Source organism: Salmo salar, chromosome ssa16 (genome assembly GCF_905237065.1).
Source record: "Salmo salar chromosome ssa16, Ssal_v3.1, whole genome shotgun sequence".
In the NCBI taxonomy this organism is placed as follows: Eukaryota; Metazoa; Chordata; class Actinopteri; order Salmoniformes; family Salmonidae; genus Salmo; species Salmo salar.
The window spans coordinates 45,957,641-45,976,755 of record NC_059457.1 but is presented as its reverse complement, the minus strand read 5'-3'; the positions used below and the strand labels follow the sequence as shown (position 1 = coordinate 45,976,755).

Sequence of the window (19,115 nt, the reverse complement as noted above, 5' to 3'; positions counted from 1 at the left end):
ATTAACCTCTCTAGGATAGGTGGCACCAAATCGTCCCACCTACGTAACAGCCAGTGTAATCCCGTGGCGCGTTATTCAAAAACCTTAGAAATGCTATTACTTCAATTTCTCAAACATATGACTATTTTACACCATTTTAAAGACAAGACTCTCGTTAATCTAACCACACTGTCCGATTTCAAAAAGGCTTTACAACGAAAGCAAAACATTAGATTATGTCAGCAGAGTACCCAGCAAGAAATAATCAGACACCCATTTTTCAAGCTAGCATATAATGTCACATAAACCCAGAAGACAGCTAAATGCAGCCCTAACCTTTGATCTTCATCAGATGACAACCCTAGGACATTATGTTATACAATACATGCATGTTTTGTTCATATTTATATCAAAAACCAGCTTTTTACATTAGCATGTGACTAGCATGTGACTAGCATTCCCACCGAACACTGCCGGTGAATTTACTAAATTACTCACGATAATCGTTCACAAAAAGCATAACAATTATTTTAAGAATTATAGATACAGAACTCCTCTATGCACTCGATATGTCCGATTTTAAAATAGCTTTTCGGTGAAAGCACATTTTGCAATATTCTCAGTAGATAGCCCGGCATCACAGGGCTAGCTATTTAGACACCCAGCAAGTTTAGCACTCAGAAAAGTCACATTTACTATAAGAAAAATGTTATTACCTTTGCTGTCTTCGTCAGAATGCACTCCCAGGACGTCTACTTCAATAACAAATGTTGGTTTGGTTCAAAATAATCCATAGTTATATCCAAACAGCGGCGTTTTGTTCGTGCGTTCAAGACACTATCCGAAAGGGTAAATAAGGGTGACGAGCATGGCGCAATTCGTGACAAAAAAATTCTAAATATTCCATTACCGTACTTCGAAGCATGTCAACCGCTGTTTAAAATCCATTTTTATGCCATTTTTCTCGTAAAAAAAGTGATAATATTCCGACCGGGAATCTGCATTTAGGTAAACAGAGGAACGAAAATAAAGCATTCGGTCGACTCAGGCACGCGCCTAAGCCCACAGTACTCTGAGCGGCCACTTGCCAAACGCGATAATGTGTTTCAGCCAGAGCCTGCCTCGATATCCTTCAGCTTTTTCCCGGGCTCTGAGAGCCTATGGGAGCCGTAGGAAGTGTCACGTTATTGCAAAGATCCTAAATCTTCAATAAAAAGAGCCCAGATGAAACACAACTTGTCAGACAGGCCACTTCCTGCATGGAATCTTCTCAGGTTTTGGCCTGCCATATGAGTTCTGTTATACTCACAGACACCATTCAAACAGTTTTAGAAACTTTAGGGTGTTTTCTATCCAAAGCCAATAATTATATGCATATTCTAGTTACTGGGCAGGAGTAGTAACCAGATTAAATCGGGTACGTTTTTTATCCAGCCGTGTCAATACTGCCCCCTAGCCCTAACAGGTTAAGACACTAACAACTTAGACGGTAGGCAATTAAGGTCACAGTTATAAAAACTTATGACACTAAAGAGGCCTTTCTAATGACTCTGGAAAAAAAGATGCCCAGGGTCCCTGCTCATCTGCGTGAACGTGCCTTGGGAATGCAGCAAGGAGGCATGAGGACTGCGGATGTGGCCAGGCCAATAAATTGCAATGTCCGTACTGTGAGACGCCTAAGACAGCTCTACAGGGAGACAGAATGGACAGCTGATTGTCCTCGCAGTGGCAGACCACGTGTAATAACACCTGCACAGGATCGGTACATCCGAACATCACACCTGCGGGACAGGTACAGGATGGCAACAACAACTGCCCGAGTTACACCAGGAACGCACAATACCTCCATCAGTGCTCAGACTGTCCGCAATAGGCTGAGAGAGGCTGGACTGAGGGCTTGTAGGCCTATTGTACGGCAGGTCCATCACCAGACATCACCGGCAACAACGTCAGCTACGGGCACAAACCCACCGTCGCTGGACCAGACAGGACTGGCAAAAAGTGCTCTTTACTGTCGAGTCATGGTTTTGTCTCACCAGGTCAGATTCGCGTTTATCGTTGAAGGAATGAGTGTTACACCGAGGCCTGTACTCTGGAGCGGGAACGATTTGGAGGTGGAGGATCCGTCATGGTCTGGGGCGGTGTGTCACAGCATCATCGGACTGAGCTTGTTGTCATTGCAGGCAATCTCAACGCTGTGCGTTACAGGGAAGACATCCTCCTCCCTCATGTGGTACCCTTCCTGCAGGCTCATCCTGACAGGACCCTCCAGCATGACAATGCCACCAGCCATACTGCTCGTTCTGTGCGTGATTTCCTGCAAGACAGGAATGTCAGTGTCCTGCCATGGCCAGCGAAGAGCCCGGATCTCAATCCCATTGAGCACATCTGGGACCTGTTGGATCGGAAGGGTGAGGGCTAGGGCCATTCCCCCCAGAAATGTCCGGGAACTTGCAGGTGCCTTGGTGGAAGAGTGGGGTAACATCTCACAGCAAGAACTGGCAAATCTGGTGCAGTCCATGAGGAGGAGATGCACTGCAGTACTTAATGCAGCTGGTTGCCACACCAGATACTGACTGTTACTTTTGATTTTGACCCCCGCCTCCACATGTCTGTGGAACTGGTTTAGTTTTTCTCAGTTGTTGAATCTTATGTTCATACAAATATTTACACGTTCAGTTTGCTGAAAATAAACGCAGTTCAGAGTGAGGATGTTTCTTTTTTTGCTGAGTTTGTATGGTAATAATACGTTTTATTTAGTAAACTGGTTTCTTGCATCATACAACGCAATTTAGTCACCCATTTGTCTGTAACACAATGGGACCAAGTAAAAACAAATTCATGTCAACTTCTTCATAATGTAAAAACGTTAAGTCTCATGCAATGTAGGCCTGCATTGAACACCACATATGTGACCGACCTCCTTGATTCGTTCTTATGTAGCAAAATTTGAAAGTGTTTTTTACATTGGAAAAAAGCAGAGACACAGAGCTACTAATTGATATATCATATACTGCATTTGAGGAACAATGGGGGAAAGTTGATAAACTTGTAACCTCACTTTTGAGAAAATAGCCTATGAATGTTTTGGTACCTACTGGAGAGCTCTTTGTCTACACCCATTCAGAATCTTTCACACCCTCGAGTTTTAGCTCCACCCATCTTTAAGGGTTGATCCGAGCGTTCTGTCCTAACAGCAGTCAAGCACCCAAGCTAACTGGCTAACAGTTGTCGCAGTGAAATTCCAATAAAATGGACACTTGCATAGTGGAGTCTTTTGCGAAGACTTCTAGCTAGGTAAACAATGAACCACAATCCAAACTCATGACGTTACTACCCTGCATGAATCTGCAGGTAGTTAACCAACCAGGTTCAATGTTAGCTGGCTAACATTAGGGTATAACTAGCCAAGCAAATGGATCTGAGATACGAATAATAAGATCATACACGTAACATTAGCTAGCGAGCCAGCCAGCCAGCTAACGTTAGCTAACAGTACACTTTAACTTGAAATGAAAATGACTTTGTCAAAATTAGAAACGTGTAATATCTGAACATGTAGCTAGCAAGACTATTTTACTTGTATACATCATGGTTGGATCCTTCTCCCTATCACGGATGCCATGGTTGCCCTTAGTTTGATGATGTAATCCGGAGAGGTATTTTCTCCATCTCCTTAGCTATCATACTCTAATTCCACTGGTTTCAAAACTCGGTCCTCCAGAAAGTGGAGAGGAACACTTATGCAGTTTTACTACGCAATATATATATATTTTTAATGCAGCGTTATACTGACTAGATCAAGTAAACAAAGGATGCTATATGGCAGACCAATCCAAACTCCTCTCTCGGCATGTCCAGCCCACTCATTATCTCAGCCAATCATGGCTAGCGGGAATGTTGCTTTTTTTCCCCCCTGGTTAAACCTTGTAATTTAACAATTTTATTTGTATTTACAGATGGCAGACAAGTTTGTTATTAAGGCACATGAAAGTTCACCTGTTCCAGAAGGCATTTCTGACAAAAAATGCATTTTGATATAAAACACAGAATACGTTCAAATAGCTCTCGTGTGAACTAGTGACCCGCGACATACGCCTAGTTTCCTTAAACGGGTCACTATATCATAGCTTTTGATTTCTATTTCCACATGAAAATGTTATGGGATTTGCTCCATTGGTTTTGTTGGTAGGCCTACATTATGCTCAAATAGCCACAATAGCCTACTGGCTACTGTCAAACTGTAAGGGTACAGCCTCAGTCTTCTTTGTAAGTTGCGCCTGAAGTTGCACAAAATGTTCACAATGTTAAAGTTTCCGCTCCCAAGGCTCAAATTTTGCTCAGTGCACCAAAAATTAGAGGGGACATGGTTATAAATAATTTGTACACTGCAAATTGATTGCAAGAATTCCGAACGGATAGTATTTGACAAACTGATTTATTTAAATCCTTGATTACTTTGGGATACGATCACGTATTTGGGAAACCTGGCCTAGGCCTGTAGCATACCAGTAGGCTACATTTTACCCTCTAGATAGCATATCACTACTGTGCAGTGATGATTGTGTTGGTAAATATGTGTGAAAAAGTTGCGTTAGTTCAGATAACCGCACACGGACGAACAAGAGGAAGAACAGGAAATGTTTAACTAGGCCTATCTAGGAGTGCACGTTCTGAAGACACCTTTTCTATTCATATACTGTCCATCATGTCTATACACCCCATCATATAGTATTTTTTTATTTATTTTTCTCTTCATTTTGTATTGTTAGGTATTACTGCACTTTTGGTGCTAGAAACACAGGCATGTTGCTGCACCTGCGATAACATCTGCAAAATATTTGTACGTGACCAATATAATGATTTTATTTGAAGATGTATGCTCTGTAAGTGGAGAGCTGGTGAAGACTTTTAATTTGCTCAAAGAGCTTAGAGTCAAAGCTAGTTCAGAGCTGTGATTATGATGATGATGTAACAAAGAACCCCAGCCCGAAGATCACTCGCTTGTATGGCTGCCACTCGGATATTTTAAAGAACACGCTGAAACAAATCCCAATAAAAAGACTGCGTGATGTTGGTCAAAGATATTTATGGAAAAGTTTTCTGTAGCCAACTTCCACCTCTCGCCACAATGTCCCCCTTTTCCTTACCACATGGGTACCCAGCAACCCTCTGTAATGATCTCCCTGAATGATTTGCGACATCTCCTCTGCTAACCCTAATGGTGATGAGCCCCCTTCTCTCTGACCACAGTCCCACTGACAGGGCCTCAATTTATGATGGCCACTGTTTTCCAGGGTGGTTTTCCTTCTGTTTTTTTTTCCTGTGGGGAGGGGAGACCCTATTTTTAATCCTCCCGGGCCCTAAAGCACCAGACCACAGGATTCCAGCTGGGAGCGTCTCCACCCAGACCCCACAGGCGCGACCCCAAACCCCAAGAAGATGACACTTCCAAGCCTACTTCACCACCTCCTTGACCTTAACACCACCCCTTAACACGAGTCTTACATTTTACATGGGGTATAATGATAGTTGAAACTTTGTGAAACTGTCATTCAATGGAGGATTTGCGAAACTGTGCTCTTTAGTTTTTGTTTTGAGACGCACAAATCTTGAGGCTTTCTGGGTCATCAGTGATGCATATCTTGTCTTTGAGTTTTGTCCTACTGTGGGAGAAAATGATGACTTGTCCTCAGACTTCCAGACAGTTTGCTACAGCAGGAAAATAATCCTGCTCCAACAGGAAATAATAACTTATGGACATTTTTGTAGTTTATACTTTTACATTTATTTATTTAAGGAAAAATCTGGTTTTAAATTTGATCATACATCTGGTAGCGTCATACTCAGGAAGACTCGTGGTGCTTCAACCAAGTACTGAGTAAAGGGTCTGAATACTTGTAAATGTGACATTGCAGTTTAAAAAAAATGTGTTAAAATAGATTGAGGCAAAAAAAAATAATTTCATGAATTTTAGAATAAGGCTGTAACATTACAAAATGCGGAAAAGTCAAGCAGTCTGAATATTTTCTGAATTCACTGTACTAGAGGTCGACCGATTAATCGGAATGGCCGATTAATTAGGGCCGAGTTTCACGTTTTCATAACAATATTTTTAGCCACCTATTTGCCGTTTTTTTAAATTAAATAATTATTTTATTTACAAAAAAATATTATTTTGTAGTTCTTTTTATTTTAAATTTGTTTTATTTTTGAATTTAAATCTTTTTTAATAAAAAAAAAAAAAAGTTTATTTTTATAAATATTTTTTTAGATTTTTACACCTTTATTTAACTAGGCAAGTCAGATTAAGAACACATTCTTATTTTCAATGACGGCCTAGGAACGGGGGTTAACTGCCTTGTTCAGGGGGGATTCGGGGATTCGTTTTTGCAACCTTCTGGTTACTAGTCCAACGCTCTAACCACCTGCCTTACATTGCACTCCACGAGGAGCCTGCGTAGCAGGCTGACTACCTGTTACGCGAGGGCAGCAAGAAGCCAAGGTAAGTTGCTAGCTAGTATTAAACTTATCTTCTAAAAAACGATCAGTCTTAACATAATCACTAGTTAACTACACATGGTTGATGATATTACTAGTTTATCTAATGTGTCCTGCGTTGCATATAATCGATGCGGTGCCTGTTAATTTCTCATCGAATCACAGCCTACTTCGACAAACGGGTGATGATTTAACAAGCGCATTTGCGAAAAAAAAGCACTGTCATTGCACCAATGTACCTAACCATAAACATCAATGCCTTTCTTTAAAAATCAATACACAAGTATATATTTTTAAACCTGCATATTTAGTTAATATTACCTGCTAACATGAATTTCTTATAACTAGGGGAGTTGTCACTTCTCTAGCGTTCCGTGCAAGCAGTCAGGGTATATACAGCAGTTTGGGCCACCTGGCTCATTGCGATCTGTGAAGTCCATTTATCCCTAACAAAGGCCGTAATTAATTTGCCAGAATTGTACATAATTATGACATAACATTGAAGGTTGTGCAATGTAACAGGAATATTTAGACTTAGGGATGCCACCCGTTAGATAAAATACAGAACGGTTCCGTATTTCACTGAAATAATAAACGTTTCGTTTTCGAAATGATAGTTTCCGGATTCGACCATATTAATGACCAAAGGCTCGTATTTCTGTGTGTTATTATATTATAATTAAGTCTATGATTTGATAGAGCAGTCTGACTGAGCGATGGTAGGCAGCTGCAGGCTCGTTAAGCATTCATTCAAACAGCACCTTCGTGCGTTTGCCAGCAGCTCTTCGCAATTCTTCAAGCATTGCGCTGTTTATGACTTCAAGCTTATCAACTCCCAAGATTAGGCTGGTGTAACCGATGTGAAATGGTTAGCTAGTTAGCGGGTGCGCGCTAATAGCGTTTCAAACGTCACTCGCTCTGAGACTTGGGAGTGGTTGTTCCCCTTGCTCTACATGGGTAACGCTGCTTCGAGGGTGGCTGTTGTCGATGTGTTCCTGGTTCGGGCCCAGGTAGGAGCGAGGAGAGGGACGGAAGCTATAATGTTACACTGGCAATACTAAAGTGCCTATAAGAACATCCAATAGTCAAAGGTATATTAAATACAAATCGTATAGAGAGAAATAGTCCTATAATTCCTATAATAACTACAACCTAAAACTTCTTACCTGGAATATTGAAGACTCATGTTAAAAGGAACCACCAGCTTTCATATGTTCTCATGTTCTGAGCAAGGAACTTAAACCTTAGCTTTTTTACATGGCACATATTGCAGTTTTACTTTCTTCTCCAACACTTTGTTTTTGCATTATTTAAACCAAATTGAACATGTTTCATTATTTATTTGAGGCTAAATTGATAGTATTTATGTATTCTATTAAGTTAAAATAAGTGTTCATTCAGTATTGTTGTAATTGTCATTATTACAAATACAATAAAAAAAATTCGTCCGATTTTAATCGGTATCGGCTTTTTTTGGGGGGGGTCCTCCAATAATCGGTATCGGCGTTGAAAAATCATAATCGGTCGACCTCTACACTGTACATGGCCCACACATCACTGTGTGTGTTTGTTTGAGTCTACTTTATTACATTTCTAGATGGATGATATAGGTAGTATTCCAAGTGCAATGGAATACTGAACTTCATGAATGTATTTGAATAATGTGAATTTGAATCATTTTTCTATTGAGAATGAGTTCTAAAATGTGACTCACCACCTGCATTCAGTCTTATGTAGCAACATTTGAAATTGTTTTTTTACGTTGGTAAAAAGTAGACTGCATACACTGCATTTTTGAGGAACAATGGGAAAGTAGTTCTGCTTTGAAAGTTGATAAACTTGTAAACTCACTTTTGAGAAAAGGGCCTTCTGAATGTTTTGGTACCTACGGAAGAGCTCTCTTTGTCTACACCCATTCAGCATTGTTCACACCCTCTTAAGACAGCCCCACCCTTCTCTTTAAGGATTCACATGTGAGGTCAGGTGCTAAACAGTGAGTGTTGTAGTAAAGATTAAGACTAAAAGTGGTAATAGCCTACAATATGGAAAAATTCCAGGTAAACAAAGTGTCCAGATTAAAATATTCCATAAATATTAGATCACACTTACCCAGACACACTTGTCTAAATTGATGGGTCATGTGAAAGAAATGCTATAACCACCAGCCACATCCAGTGGTGGAAAATTGTCATACTTGCCTAATGTAAAGATACCTTAACCTCTCTAGGGCCGGTGGGACGAAATCGTCCCACCTACGTAACAGCCAGTGGAATCCTGTGGCGCGTTATTGAAATACCTTAGAAATGCTATTACTTCAATTTCTCAAACATATGACTATTTTACACCATTTTAAAGACAAGACTCTCGTTAATCTAACCACACTGTCCGATTTCAAAAAGGCTTTACAACGAAAGCAAAACATTAGATTATGTCAGCAGAGTACCCAGACAGAAATAATCAGACACCCATTTTTCAAGCTAGCATATAATGTCACAAAAACCCAGAAGACAGCTAAATGCAGCACTAACCTTTGATGATCTTCATCAGATGACACACCTAGGACATTGTTATACAATACATGCATGTTTTGTTCAATCAAGTTCATATTTATATAAAAAACCAGCTTTTTACATTAGCATGTGACGTTCAGAACTAGCAAACTTCCGGTGAATTTACTAAAAATGTACTAAATTACTCACGATAAATGTTCACAAAAAGCATAACAATTATTTTAAGAATTATAGATACAGAACTCCTCTATGCACTCGATATGTCCGATTTTAAAATAGCTTTTCGGTGAAAGCACATTTTGCAATATTCTAAGTAGATAGCCCGGCATCACAGGGCTAGCTATTTAGACACCCAGCAAGTTTAGCACTCACCAAAATCAGATTTACTATAAGAAAAATGTTATTACCTTTGGTGTTCTTCGTCAGAATGCACTCCCAGGACTTCTACTTCAATAACAAATGTTGGTTTGGTCCCAAATAATCCATAGTTATATCCAAACAGCGGCGTTTTGTTCGTGCGTTCAAGACACTATCCGAAAGGGTAAAGAAGGGTGACGAGCACGACGCATTTCGTGACAAAAATTTTCTAAATATTCCATTACCGTACTTCGAAGCATGTCAACCGCTGTTTAAAATCAGTTTTTATGCCATTTTTCTCGTAAAAAAGCAATAATATTCCGACCGGGAATCTGCGTTTAGGTAAAAAGACGAAAGAAAATAAAGCATGGAGTCGACTCGTGCACGCGCCTAAGCCCATTGTCCTCTGATCGGCCACTTGCCAAAAGCGATAATGTGTTTCAGCCAGAGGCTGCCTCGATATCATTCAGCTTTTTCCCGGGCTCTGAGAGCCTATGGGAGCCGTAGGAAGTGTCACGTTACAGCAAAGATCCTCAGTCTTCAATAAACCGAGACAAGAAGAACAAGATCTTGTCAGAGAGGGCACTTCCTGTAAGGACTCTTCTCAGGTTTTTGCCTGCCATATGAGTTCTGTTATACTCACAGACACCATTCAAAAAGTTTTAGAAACTTTAGGGTGTTTTCTATCCAAAGCCAATAATTATATGCATATTCTAGTTACTGGGCAGGAGTAGTAACCAGATTAAATCGCGTACGTTTTTTATCCGGCCGTGTCAATACTGCCCCCTACCCCCCAACAGGTTAATAGAAAATTACTAAAGTAAGTCACCCAGTAAAATACTACTTGAGCAAAAGTCTAAATGTATTTCAAATCAAATTTATTTATATAGCCCTTCGTACATCAGCTGATATCTCAAAGTGCTGTACAGAAACCCAGCCTAAAACCCCAAACAGCAATCAATGCATGTGAAAGAAGCACGGTGGCTAGGAAAAACTCCCTAGGAAAAACTCCCTAGAAAGGCCAAAAACCTAGGAAGAAACCTAGAGAGGAACCAGGCTATGAGGGGTGGCCAGTCCTCTTCTGGCTGTGCAGGGTGGATATTATAACAGAACATGGCCAAGATGTTAAAATGTTCATAAATGACCAGCATGGTCAGATAATAATAATCATAGTAGTTGTCGAGGGTGCAACAAGCACGTCCGGTGAACAGGTCAGGGTTCCATAGCCGCAGGCAGAACAGTTGAAACTGGAGCAGCAGCACAGCCAGGTGGACTGGGGACAGCAAGGAGTCATCATGCCAGGTAGTCCTGAGGCATGGTCCTAGGGCTCAGGTCCTCCGAGAGAAAGACAGAAAGAGAGAATTAGAGAGCATATTTAAAATCACACAGGACACCGGATAAGACGAGAAATACTCCAGATGTAACAGACTGACCCTAGCCCCCCGACACATAAACTACTGCAGCGTAAATACTGGAGGCTGAGACAGGAGGGATCAGAAGACACTGTGGCCCCATCCGATGATACCCCCGGACAGGGCCAAACAGGCAGGATATAACCCCACCCACTTTGCCAAAGCACAGCCCCCACACCACTAGAGGGATGTCTCCAACCACCAACTTACCGTCTTAAGACAAGGCCGAGTATAGCCCACATTTAATAATTTTCCTCCTCTGCAGATTGTAATGTACGTAATTGAATGAGTGATGGGAGCACATGACTGCCTGTATCCTCAGTGGGAAACTGGGTGTGTGCTGTGGTTTTTCACCAATAGGAGTCAGTGACCCTCACTACATGTAGGTTCACCTACTCCACATGTTACAATCAAAGTGTTAGCGTAGGTGGATACTGGCTAGCAAACTTGTGTTAGCACTAAAGCAACCAAGTAGCGCCTCTACCAGGCTACTAGCAACTCCTGATGGTCGCTGTGTCTGCTGAATTTCAACATACATTTATCTTCGGAATAAGGTCTTTTGTGTTTGCCCAGTTATGAGAACAGCTCTGCTATTCATTCTAACCATCTAAGGTCATCACTACAGCGTTGAGACCAAGGCTTGTAGTCTTGATAAGCTTTAGGCTATATTTGAATTTTACAATCCAAGGATTTGGTTCAACATTTCCCTACATAGGCCTTTCCCCTGCCTGGTTTTTGGAATGACTTTAAAGCAAGTTATTACAGACTTGAAATTGCTTTTTAATCAATCAGTGAGTGCACTCAAAGTGTCTTATTCGGATCAAAGCAATGACTCTTGTGCCGTCACTACTGACACTCAGCCGAAACCTCGGCCACCCAAGACACGTTTGATTTGATCTTGTCAAGATGTGAAACTATGGGGAAAAACGACTATCACAGGCTATTTTTAGATGACATCTTTCCAAATAGCAGAAAATAATGCACTCTTCAAACAGGAATCATACGAAATGGTCTGAAATTAGCATATGATCCTCTAAATCTTCCAAATACAATGAAGAGCAGATGCCGGTTTTGTTCAACTGATTGGTTTACTTCAATGAGTTTTGAGCTGTTCAGCAAACGCTGGGCCTAAGCGTAATTTGACTTTGAATCGATGATCTCCATTTCAGATGACATAGGGCTTTGAGGCTCAGTGTAATATCAGGCTTGGCTATGCTGTCAGCTCCAGTTTCAAATAAGGCCTTTCTGTTCAGTTAACTGGCAAATGTAGCCACAGACATGACTTTGCAAATAGAAAAAATACATTACAAATGGACAGTCCCTACCTACTCCATATCCCACTGTAGAGAATGTAAGCTAAACCTAGGCTATAGGCCTATGCTTCTATATTATCATGACAATCCCAAATGTAGTGAAATGTGTTGTCCAATCCAGGGTTCCAGCAGCAGGGGGCTAAGCAGAAGGCTGTGCTGTGTGGCAGAGGACGGAGGCAGAGAGTGCTGGCCCCTGGGGCTCCTGGCTAACAATGGACAACACCTCTCTTGGCAAAGTGAGCGGGTCCACCGAATCAGTGGCCACTGTCACCAGCGAGGAGTTTGTCCTGGTGCAGCCGTCTACCGGAGGATCCCCCTCAGGCTCAGAGGGCAAGCCCAGACTCAAGGTAGATGCTAACAATGCTGAACAACTATGCCAATATTGACCCCTAACCCCTTGGCTCTCCTGTAGATCAGAAAGGATTGGATAGGCTAGTGGAATATTCATCATATTGCTATCAGAGGGATGTAAGGAGCTTTTACCATGTTGCTAATACCTATCCACACCACTCCTCCTGTCTAGTGCCTAGGAGGCATGTAGCAGCTAGCGGTCGATTTGTGATATGTCCACTGTTAAATACTTGAACACACACACACTTCTCTATTGGTTATTCCTATACAATTACTCTAGTATAAAGCCACTGTTGGAGCCTCTTCTGAAAGCCAGTCCAACACACAGGGTTTCACCTCTCAATCCCTTCCTTTCCTCAGATGTCCTGCAATGGGAAGGAACAGTTGGAGAGGGCCATGGAGGAGCTGTTGGATGACCACGTAGTGATGGAGGACCGGAGTGGAGGAGCGGGAGAGGAGGGAACCGAGACGTTTCGCGACCCATTGAACTCCACAGCCCCCGACCCACAGACACGACCCCAAGGCCTGGTGCTGTACTCCACACCTGCTGGTACTACTCTACACCTCTCATCTGTTACAATCCCTTAGGGCAATGAATCAGTTCAGGATGTGCCTATTGGATGGTTGAAGTTAACTCATGAAAATGTCATTGTACAGAATCCCATACATTTTCATATCTATCTTGTTCTCTCTGAAAATGCAAGGCTTTTGCTGGCTGTTCCAGTGACCTCAATGTAGAAGTACATTATAGCATATATACACGATTGAAGAATAGTTTCACCTGCTTTATGTGCAGTAGATTAAATCAGTAGTTGTATCAGAGTGTAATGTACTGATCATGTAGACAAGGAATGGTCAACGTATGCTGACTGGTACTGTATTGTACATGGCTGTCTGACCCAAACAGGGCATAAAGTTCAATTTTTGGACCACCAGCTGCTGTGGCAGGTAGATAAAAAAAAAAAATAATCTACCAGCCACTCAGATGTTTTACCAAGTCAAAATCTTTTTTTGCCTCTAAAATTAAACCCAGGAAACACAAAAGAACGGGTGAGCATGCTTTGTAACGATCCATACAGTTACCCTGACTTCATTGACTTTCATTGATCAATTTGACAACAAATTATCTTCTTCAGTCCAACCTGGTTCTAAGTAGTGTGTATGTATGACACAAACAGTTTTGGCCATGACTGTGCTGTCCTTAGTTTCACTTCCTGTTGCTGAGTGTGCAAGTACAGGTTCGACATCACCCTGGCTTCCTCTCTCCACAAGTGGCTTCCCCAGTTGCTGGGGACTAATTTAGGCAGGCTAGTACATGTTAACACTAGCATTGTGGGTTGTCTTCTTTACTACATTAGCATCAACCTTTGCCTCAAATTACTGCTATAATCGTCAAAGGCTAAATCATATTAGCTTCAAATAACTGTGGTTTTGTAAATATTATCCCATTTTCAGTTCAGGTACCATTTTACTGAGGATTACCGATGATTAGACAACACATTTATTCCACAGAGCTGCCCTAACATTCTAAACAGTAAGTGACCTTTGACCTATTGTCTGTCTGTCCCCCTCAGAGGTGTCAGTGTGTCCTGCAGCAGGCAGCCCACCGGTCCAGGAGGAGGACAGTGTTCAGTTCAGTAAGCTGTCCTACCTGGGCTGTACATGGGTGAAGGCCCCACGCAGTGAGCCCGAGGCCCAGAGAGCCATGACCACACTGCGGGCAGAGAGTGCCATCCCCATCCCCGTCACGCTCCATGTGCCTAATGTACCCGGGGGCTGCGTCAGGTCAGTCCCAATACCGTCACCCTCATGTGCCTAATGTACCCGGGAGCTGCGTCAGGTCAGTCCCAATACCATCACCCTCATGTGCCTAATGTACCCGGGGGCTGCGTCAGGTCAGTCCCAATACCGTCACCCTCATGTGCCTAATGTACCCGGGAGCTGCGTCAGGTCAGTCCCAATACCGTCACCCTCATGTGCCTAATGTACCCGGGGGCTGCGTCAGGTCAGTCCCAATACCGTCACCCTCATGTGCCTAATGTTCCCCGGGTCAGGTCAGTCCCAATACCGTCACCCTCATGTGCCTAATGTACCCGGGGGCTGCGTCAGGTCAGTCCCCATACCGTCACCCTCATGTGCCTAATGTACCCGGGGGCTGCGTCAGGTCAGTCCCCATACCGTCACCCTCATGTGCCTAATGTACCCGGGGGCTGCGTCAGGTCAGTCCCCATACCGTCACCCTCATGTGCCTAATGTACCCGGGGGCTGCGTCAGGTCAGTCCCAATACCGTCACCCTCATGTGCCTAATGTACCCGGGGGCTGCGTCAGGTCATTCATGTAGAGACTATAGTATCTGTGTGAGTATGTGGTCGCTATAAGTAGAGAGTGGCTTCTCTGTCTGTGTCCCCGCGTGTGTCAGGTCAGTCATCCACACCAATATACTGCACCAATGCACAGCTGTGTGTTATCTATGTGCATTTCATGTCTGGGGGAATTTCTCCTGTATTTACATAGGCCTAAACTAAAGCCTTCAATATAGTTGCAACATGTACTTGCTTCTGTGTGTATGACTATGCAACAAGTAGACTTAACTCTTACACATCTGAAATGTGCGTCATTTATATTGCATCGAAACAAAGGTTGAACGATTTGAATACACCCTTTATTGGCAGTGTCATTTATAAGCACCTACACTCTGGTTTGAGCAGTTTGACAAATATATAGAAACAAAGCCATAACAATCCTCAAGCCAAGCGTGGGATTTAGGGAATGAGAAAGATCACCGCACGAAATAAGAAAATAAACTTGAATGTGTAAAGTCATAGATATTTCTCTGCACCTAACCAGAAAAAAGGAAATTATATAAAGAACCAAGTTGTCATGAAATACCTTTGTCATTGCATTTGTGGGAAATAATATGACAGATTACAATAGAGAAAATTAACGGAGCAGGCTGTTGGACTCTATGGAAAAAGATGTCAACAAAACATTATTTAACATAAGTTTGTAAGGTGAGTGGGCCGACTTAAGGAACCCCTATCCCCTTCAGTAATAGTTGCAATTGTTTATCTCTTGATCTCCCCTTTCCTCCCTCCTTCCTCAGGATTGTGGACCAGGCGTCTGGCACGGAGATTGCCTCCTTCCCCATTTACAAGGTGCTGTTCTGCGCCCGGGGTCGGGAGGGCTCCATCGAGAGTGACTGCTTCTCCTTCACTGAGAGCTACCGCAGCTCAGAGGACTTCCAGGTCCACGTCTTCTCTTGCCATATCAAGGAAGCTGTGAGTCACTGTTCTATTGTACTGGCTTCTATTGTACTGGGTTCTGTTCTTTTTAGGGAATGCATATTTAGGTCCAATTTGCTGCCGACTATCCAACCATTAACCATTTTTTCCAAACAGTAAAATGTGACCAAATGAAAATACTATGCATGCATACAAGGAACGGACATTTTTCATTAAGAGCTGACTGAAAACATGCAGCAATGGCAAGCCTATCGTCTTAGTCAAAAGGCTATAGCCCATTAATGAACATGCAACTGCTGTAATAAAGCAGCTAATTAAACGTCATTTTCAAACATTTGTCAAAATGTAATTGGCGGGAAAACATTGTTCTAACAGCACACCTAATAATGTTGCACAATGGCTGGGCGTATAAAAGCACGTATTTCACTCCAGTACCAGCTTTTTGAGGAGCTGCTCTCACACTGACAGGTGCTAGGCTATTTCACTCCTCAAACTAGGCTCTGTATGCTGTCTGCATGTGATAAATAAGATGCAGGACAACTGACGAAAATACACACTTGACAATTTAGTTTCACTTAATTATGGAAATTAACCTATAGACCCATAACCATGACTGGTCGAATGTATTTTCGGCGTGTAACCGATTTTAAATATTTTCTATTGTACTATTATTGGTACCTGTGTGCAATGAAGAGTAGATGTGTATAGACTCCATGTGCACTTGCCTTCACTATACGGGAAGAAACCAGGAGAGGGCGCCCTAACAAGCTAAAATACACATTGCCATTCTAACTTCCGCATTTAACCCAACCCCTCTGAATCAGAGAGGTGCGGGAGGCTGCCTTAATCGACTGCCTTGCTCAGGGGCAGAACTACAGATTTTTTTTACCTTGTCAGTTCGGGGATTCGATCCAGCAACCTTTCGGGTTACTGGCCCAACGCTACCTGCCACCCTATAAAGTAGTATTACATTGTCCCCACAGCAAAATCCATTCATAATACTATTATATTTTCTCTCTCTTCCTTCTTCCTCATTCCACTCCAGGTGAGTCGGATCCTGTACAGTTTTTCCACAGCGTTCCGGCGCTCCTCCAAGCCAAACCCTGACGAGAGGGACTCGGCCCTGCCCCTCTCCCCCGACAGTGACCTCTTCACTTTCAACGTCTCACTGGAGGTCAAAGAGGATGACAGCAAGGGCAATTACAGGTCAGCATGTAGCCACTGCGAGCGCGCACACACATACACACACACACACACACACACACGCATGCTATGGGGTTAAATCAGTCACATACGTACACACACAGTTTAACAGACCTTTAAGCCAACAACTGTCTATCCATCTGGCTGTCTTCCTCTCCCCCATCCGCCGCTCATCAGCCCGGTTCCCAAGGACCGAGAGAAGTTCTTCTTCAAGCTGCGGCAAGGTTTTCAGAAGAAGGTGGTGGTTATGGTCCAGCAGATGAGCAACAAAGAGCTGGGCATTGAGAGGTGAGGGTCTGCTGCATACTTTATTCTTCTGTAAGGGCTTGTGAGCTGCATACACTGGTCAGAACCACTGTCCAATACTGTTTATACTGTAGTATTGTGGTGTTAAAGGCACAAGAATAGACAAGCAACCCATCTGGGTCATTCAGGTAAATACAAGAGGGATAGCTTGACATAACAAAATACAGTAGACTCTAAATGTTTTTTGCATCCAGAGTCCTTCTCGTGCAGTAGTCGCCAGCATGTCTATTGTGATCGACTGGTCGATATTCAAGGCATTCCTTGTCGATTTTAAAGGCTTACGCTCCTAAAAAGATTAAATAAAAAAAAATACATTTCTCGCTGTTGGCAGTAGGTGCATTTGATCCAGGAGTCTCGCGCACCGGCTAAGCAAAATTTTCCCATTTAAAACTTTTTCATTTGTCTGAAAAAACGTATGTGCCTACAGATATGTGGCTAAATCGAGTGTGCCTACTGCGCTGGACAATTGGCTAGCTCATATCACTGTGCCTACAGCGTTTCCACGACCCCGGACACAGCAAAGTTTGAATCCTGGAACATATTCCAGTCTGTGCTAGCGAAACAACAGTCCTGTAGTTTAGCATTCGCTTCATCGGACCACTGCAGTATTGAGCACGTCACTGGTACTGAGTTTTTGTTTGTAAACAGGAATCCGGAGGATCGAGTTATGGTCAGATTTGCCAAATGGAGGGCGAGGGAGAACTTTGTAAGCTTTTCTGTGTGTGGAGTCAAGGTGATTTAGAGTTTTGTTTCCTCTAGTTGCGCAGGTGACATGCTGGTAGAAATGAGGTAAGATGGAGTTCAGTTTCCCTGAATTAAAGTCCCTGGCCACTAGGAGCGCTGCCTCTGGATGAGCATTTTCTTGTTGGCTTATGGTTGAGCTGGTTGAGTCTTAGTTCCAGGATCGGTTTGAGGTGAAATATAGATAGTTCCAAAAAATATAGATGACAACTCTCTTGGTAAATAGTATGGCCGACAGCTTATCGTGAGGTATTCTAACTCAGGCGAGCAGAACCTAGAGATCTACTTTATATTAGAGATTGTGCACCAGCTGTTAAGAGACACACACACACACCTCCCCCCTTGAGTTTACCATTCTGTCCTGCCAATGCATAGGAAAACCAGCTATATGTATATTGTACATGTCCTTGTACAGCCATGACTCAAATAAATATGATGTCCCGTTGATAGGATAGTCTCGAACGGAACTGGTCCAGTTTGTTCTCCAGTGATTGTATTTTTGCCAATAGAATGGAGGGTGGAGGCAGATTATTTATTTGCTGACATAATTTTGTCAGGGTTCCCGGACATTGATGCCTACGTAATTTCAATAGCAGGTGATTTGAGATTTTATTTGTTGGCTGAGCAAGTAGCCTGTACAGGGTTCATACAGACATTGGCAAGGACTTTTTCAAGCACTTAATTGTGATTATCAAGGACCTATATTTTACATTTCATTGTTGTAATGGCCTATAGAAAAAAATGACTCTCCCAAAATGTATGCAAAAAAAGTATGCATTACAACTTTAAGAATAATACATGTTTTAATAGGCCTACCCAATGGCATTATGCATTGAGATTCACGTTATTTTACTTCCTAAAATATGTCCGAATAATGTGGGAATTGCCTGACTAAATAGACAGCATGCTCCCGACACAAACACGCTATTGATGTCTGTCCATGTGGGAGCTAGTCAGTCTGTCCATGTGGGAGCTAGTCAGTCTGGCCATGTGGGAGCTAGTCAGTCTGGCCATGTGGGAGCTAGTCAGTCTGGCCATGTGGGAGCTAGTCAGTCTGGCCATGTGGGAGCTAGTCAGTCTGGCCATGTGGGAGCTAGTCAGTCTGGCCATTTGTGATGTTATCGAGGGGTTACTGTATCATGTTTTAAAACGGTTTCCCTTTGTAATGGAACGCTTTATATGGAAAACCAAGTTGAAGC

General features: G+C 42.6%; 1 protein-coding gene across 3 annotated transcripts in view; it reads left to right on the top strand.

Moving 5' to 3' along the window:
- LOC106574055 (rab GTPase-activating protein 1-like) overlaps window positions 1–19,115 on the top strand; it is a 157,792-nt gene that overhangs the window by 4,804 nt on the left and 133,873 nt on the right. For 2 of the 3 annotated variants that reach the window (XM_014149587.2, XM_014149586.2), the window contains exons 2-7: window positions 12,194–12,419; window positions 12,784–12,973; window positions 13,998–14,208; window positions 15,528–15,702; window positions 16,712–16,872; window positions 17,047–17,157. In XM_014149587.2, coding sequence (XP_014005062.1) covers window positions 12,285–12,419; window positions 12,784–12,973; window positions 13,998–14,208; window positions 15,528–15,702; window positions 16,712–16,872; window positions 17,047–17,157 — 983 coding nt within the window. In that variant the 5' untranslated portion in view covers window positions 12,194–12,284. Of the gene's footprint in view, window positions 1–12,193; window positions 12,420–12,783; window positions 12,974–13,997; window positions 14,209–14,660; window positions 14,753–15,527; window positions 15,703–16,711; window positions 16,873–17,046; window positions 17,158–19,115 lie in introns of those variants that run through there. The other variant, XM_014149589.2, reaches the window with a different exon arrangement.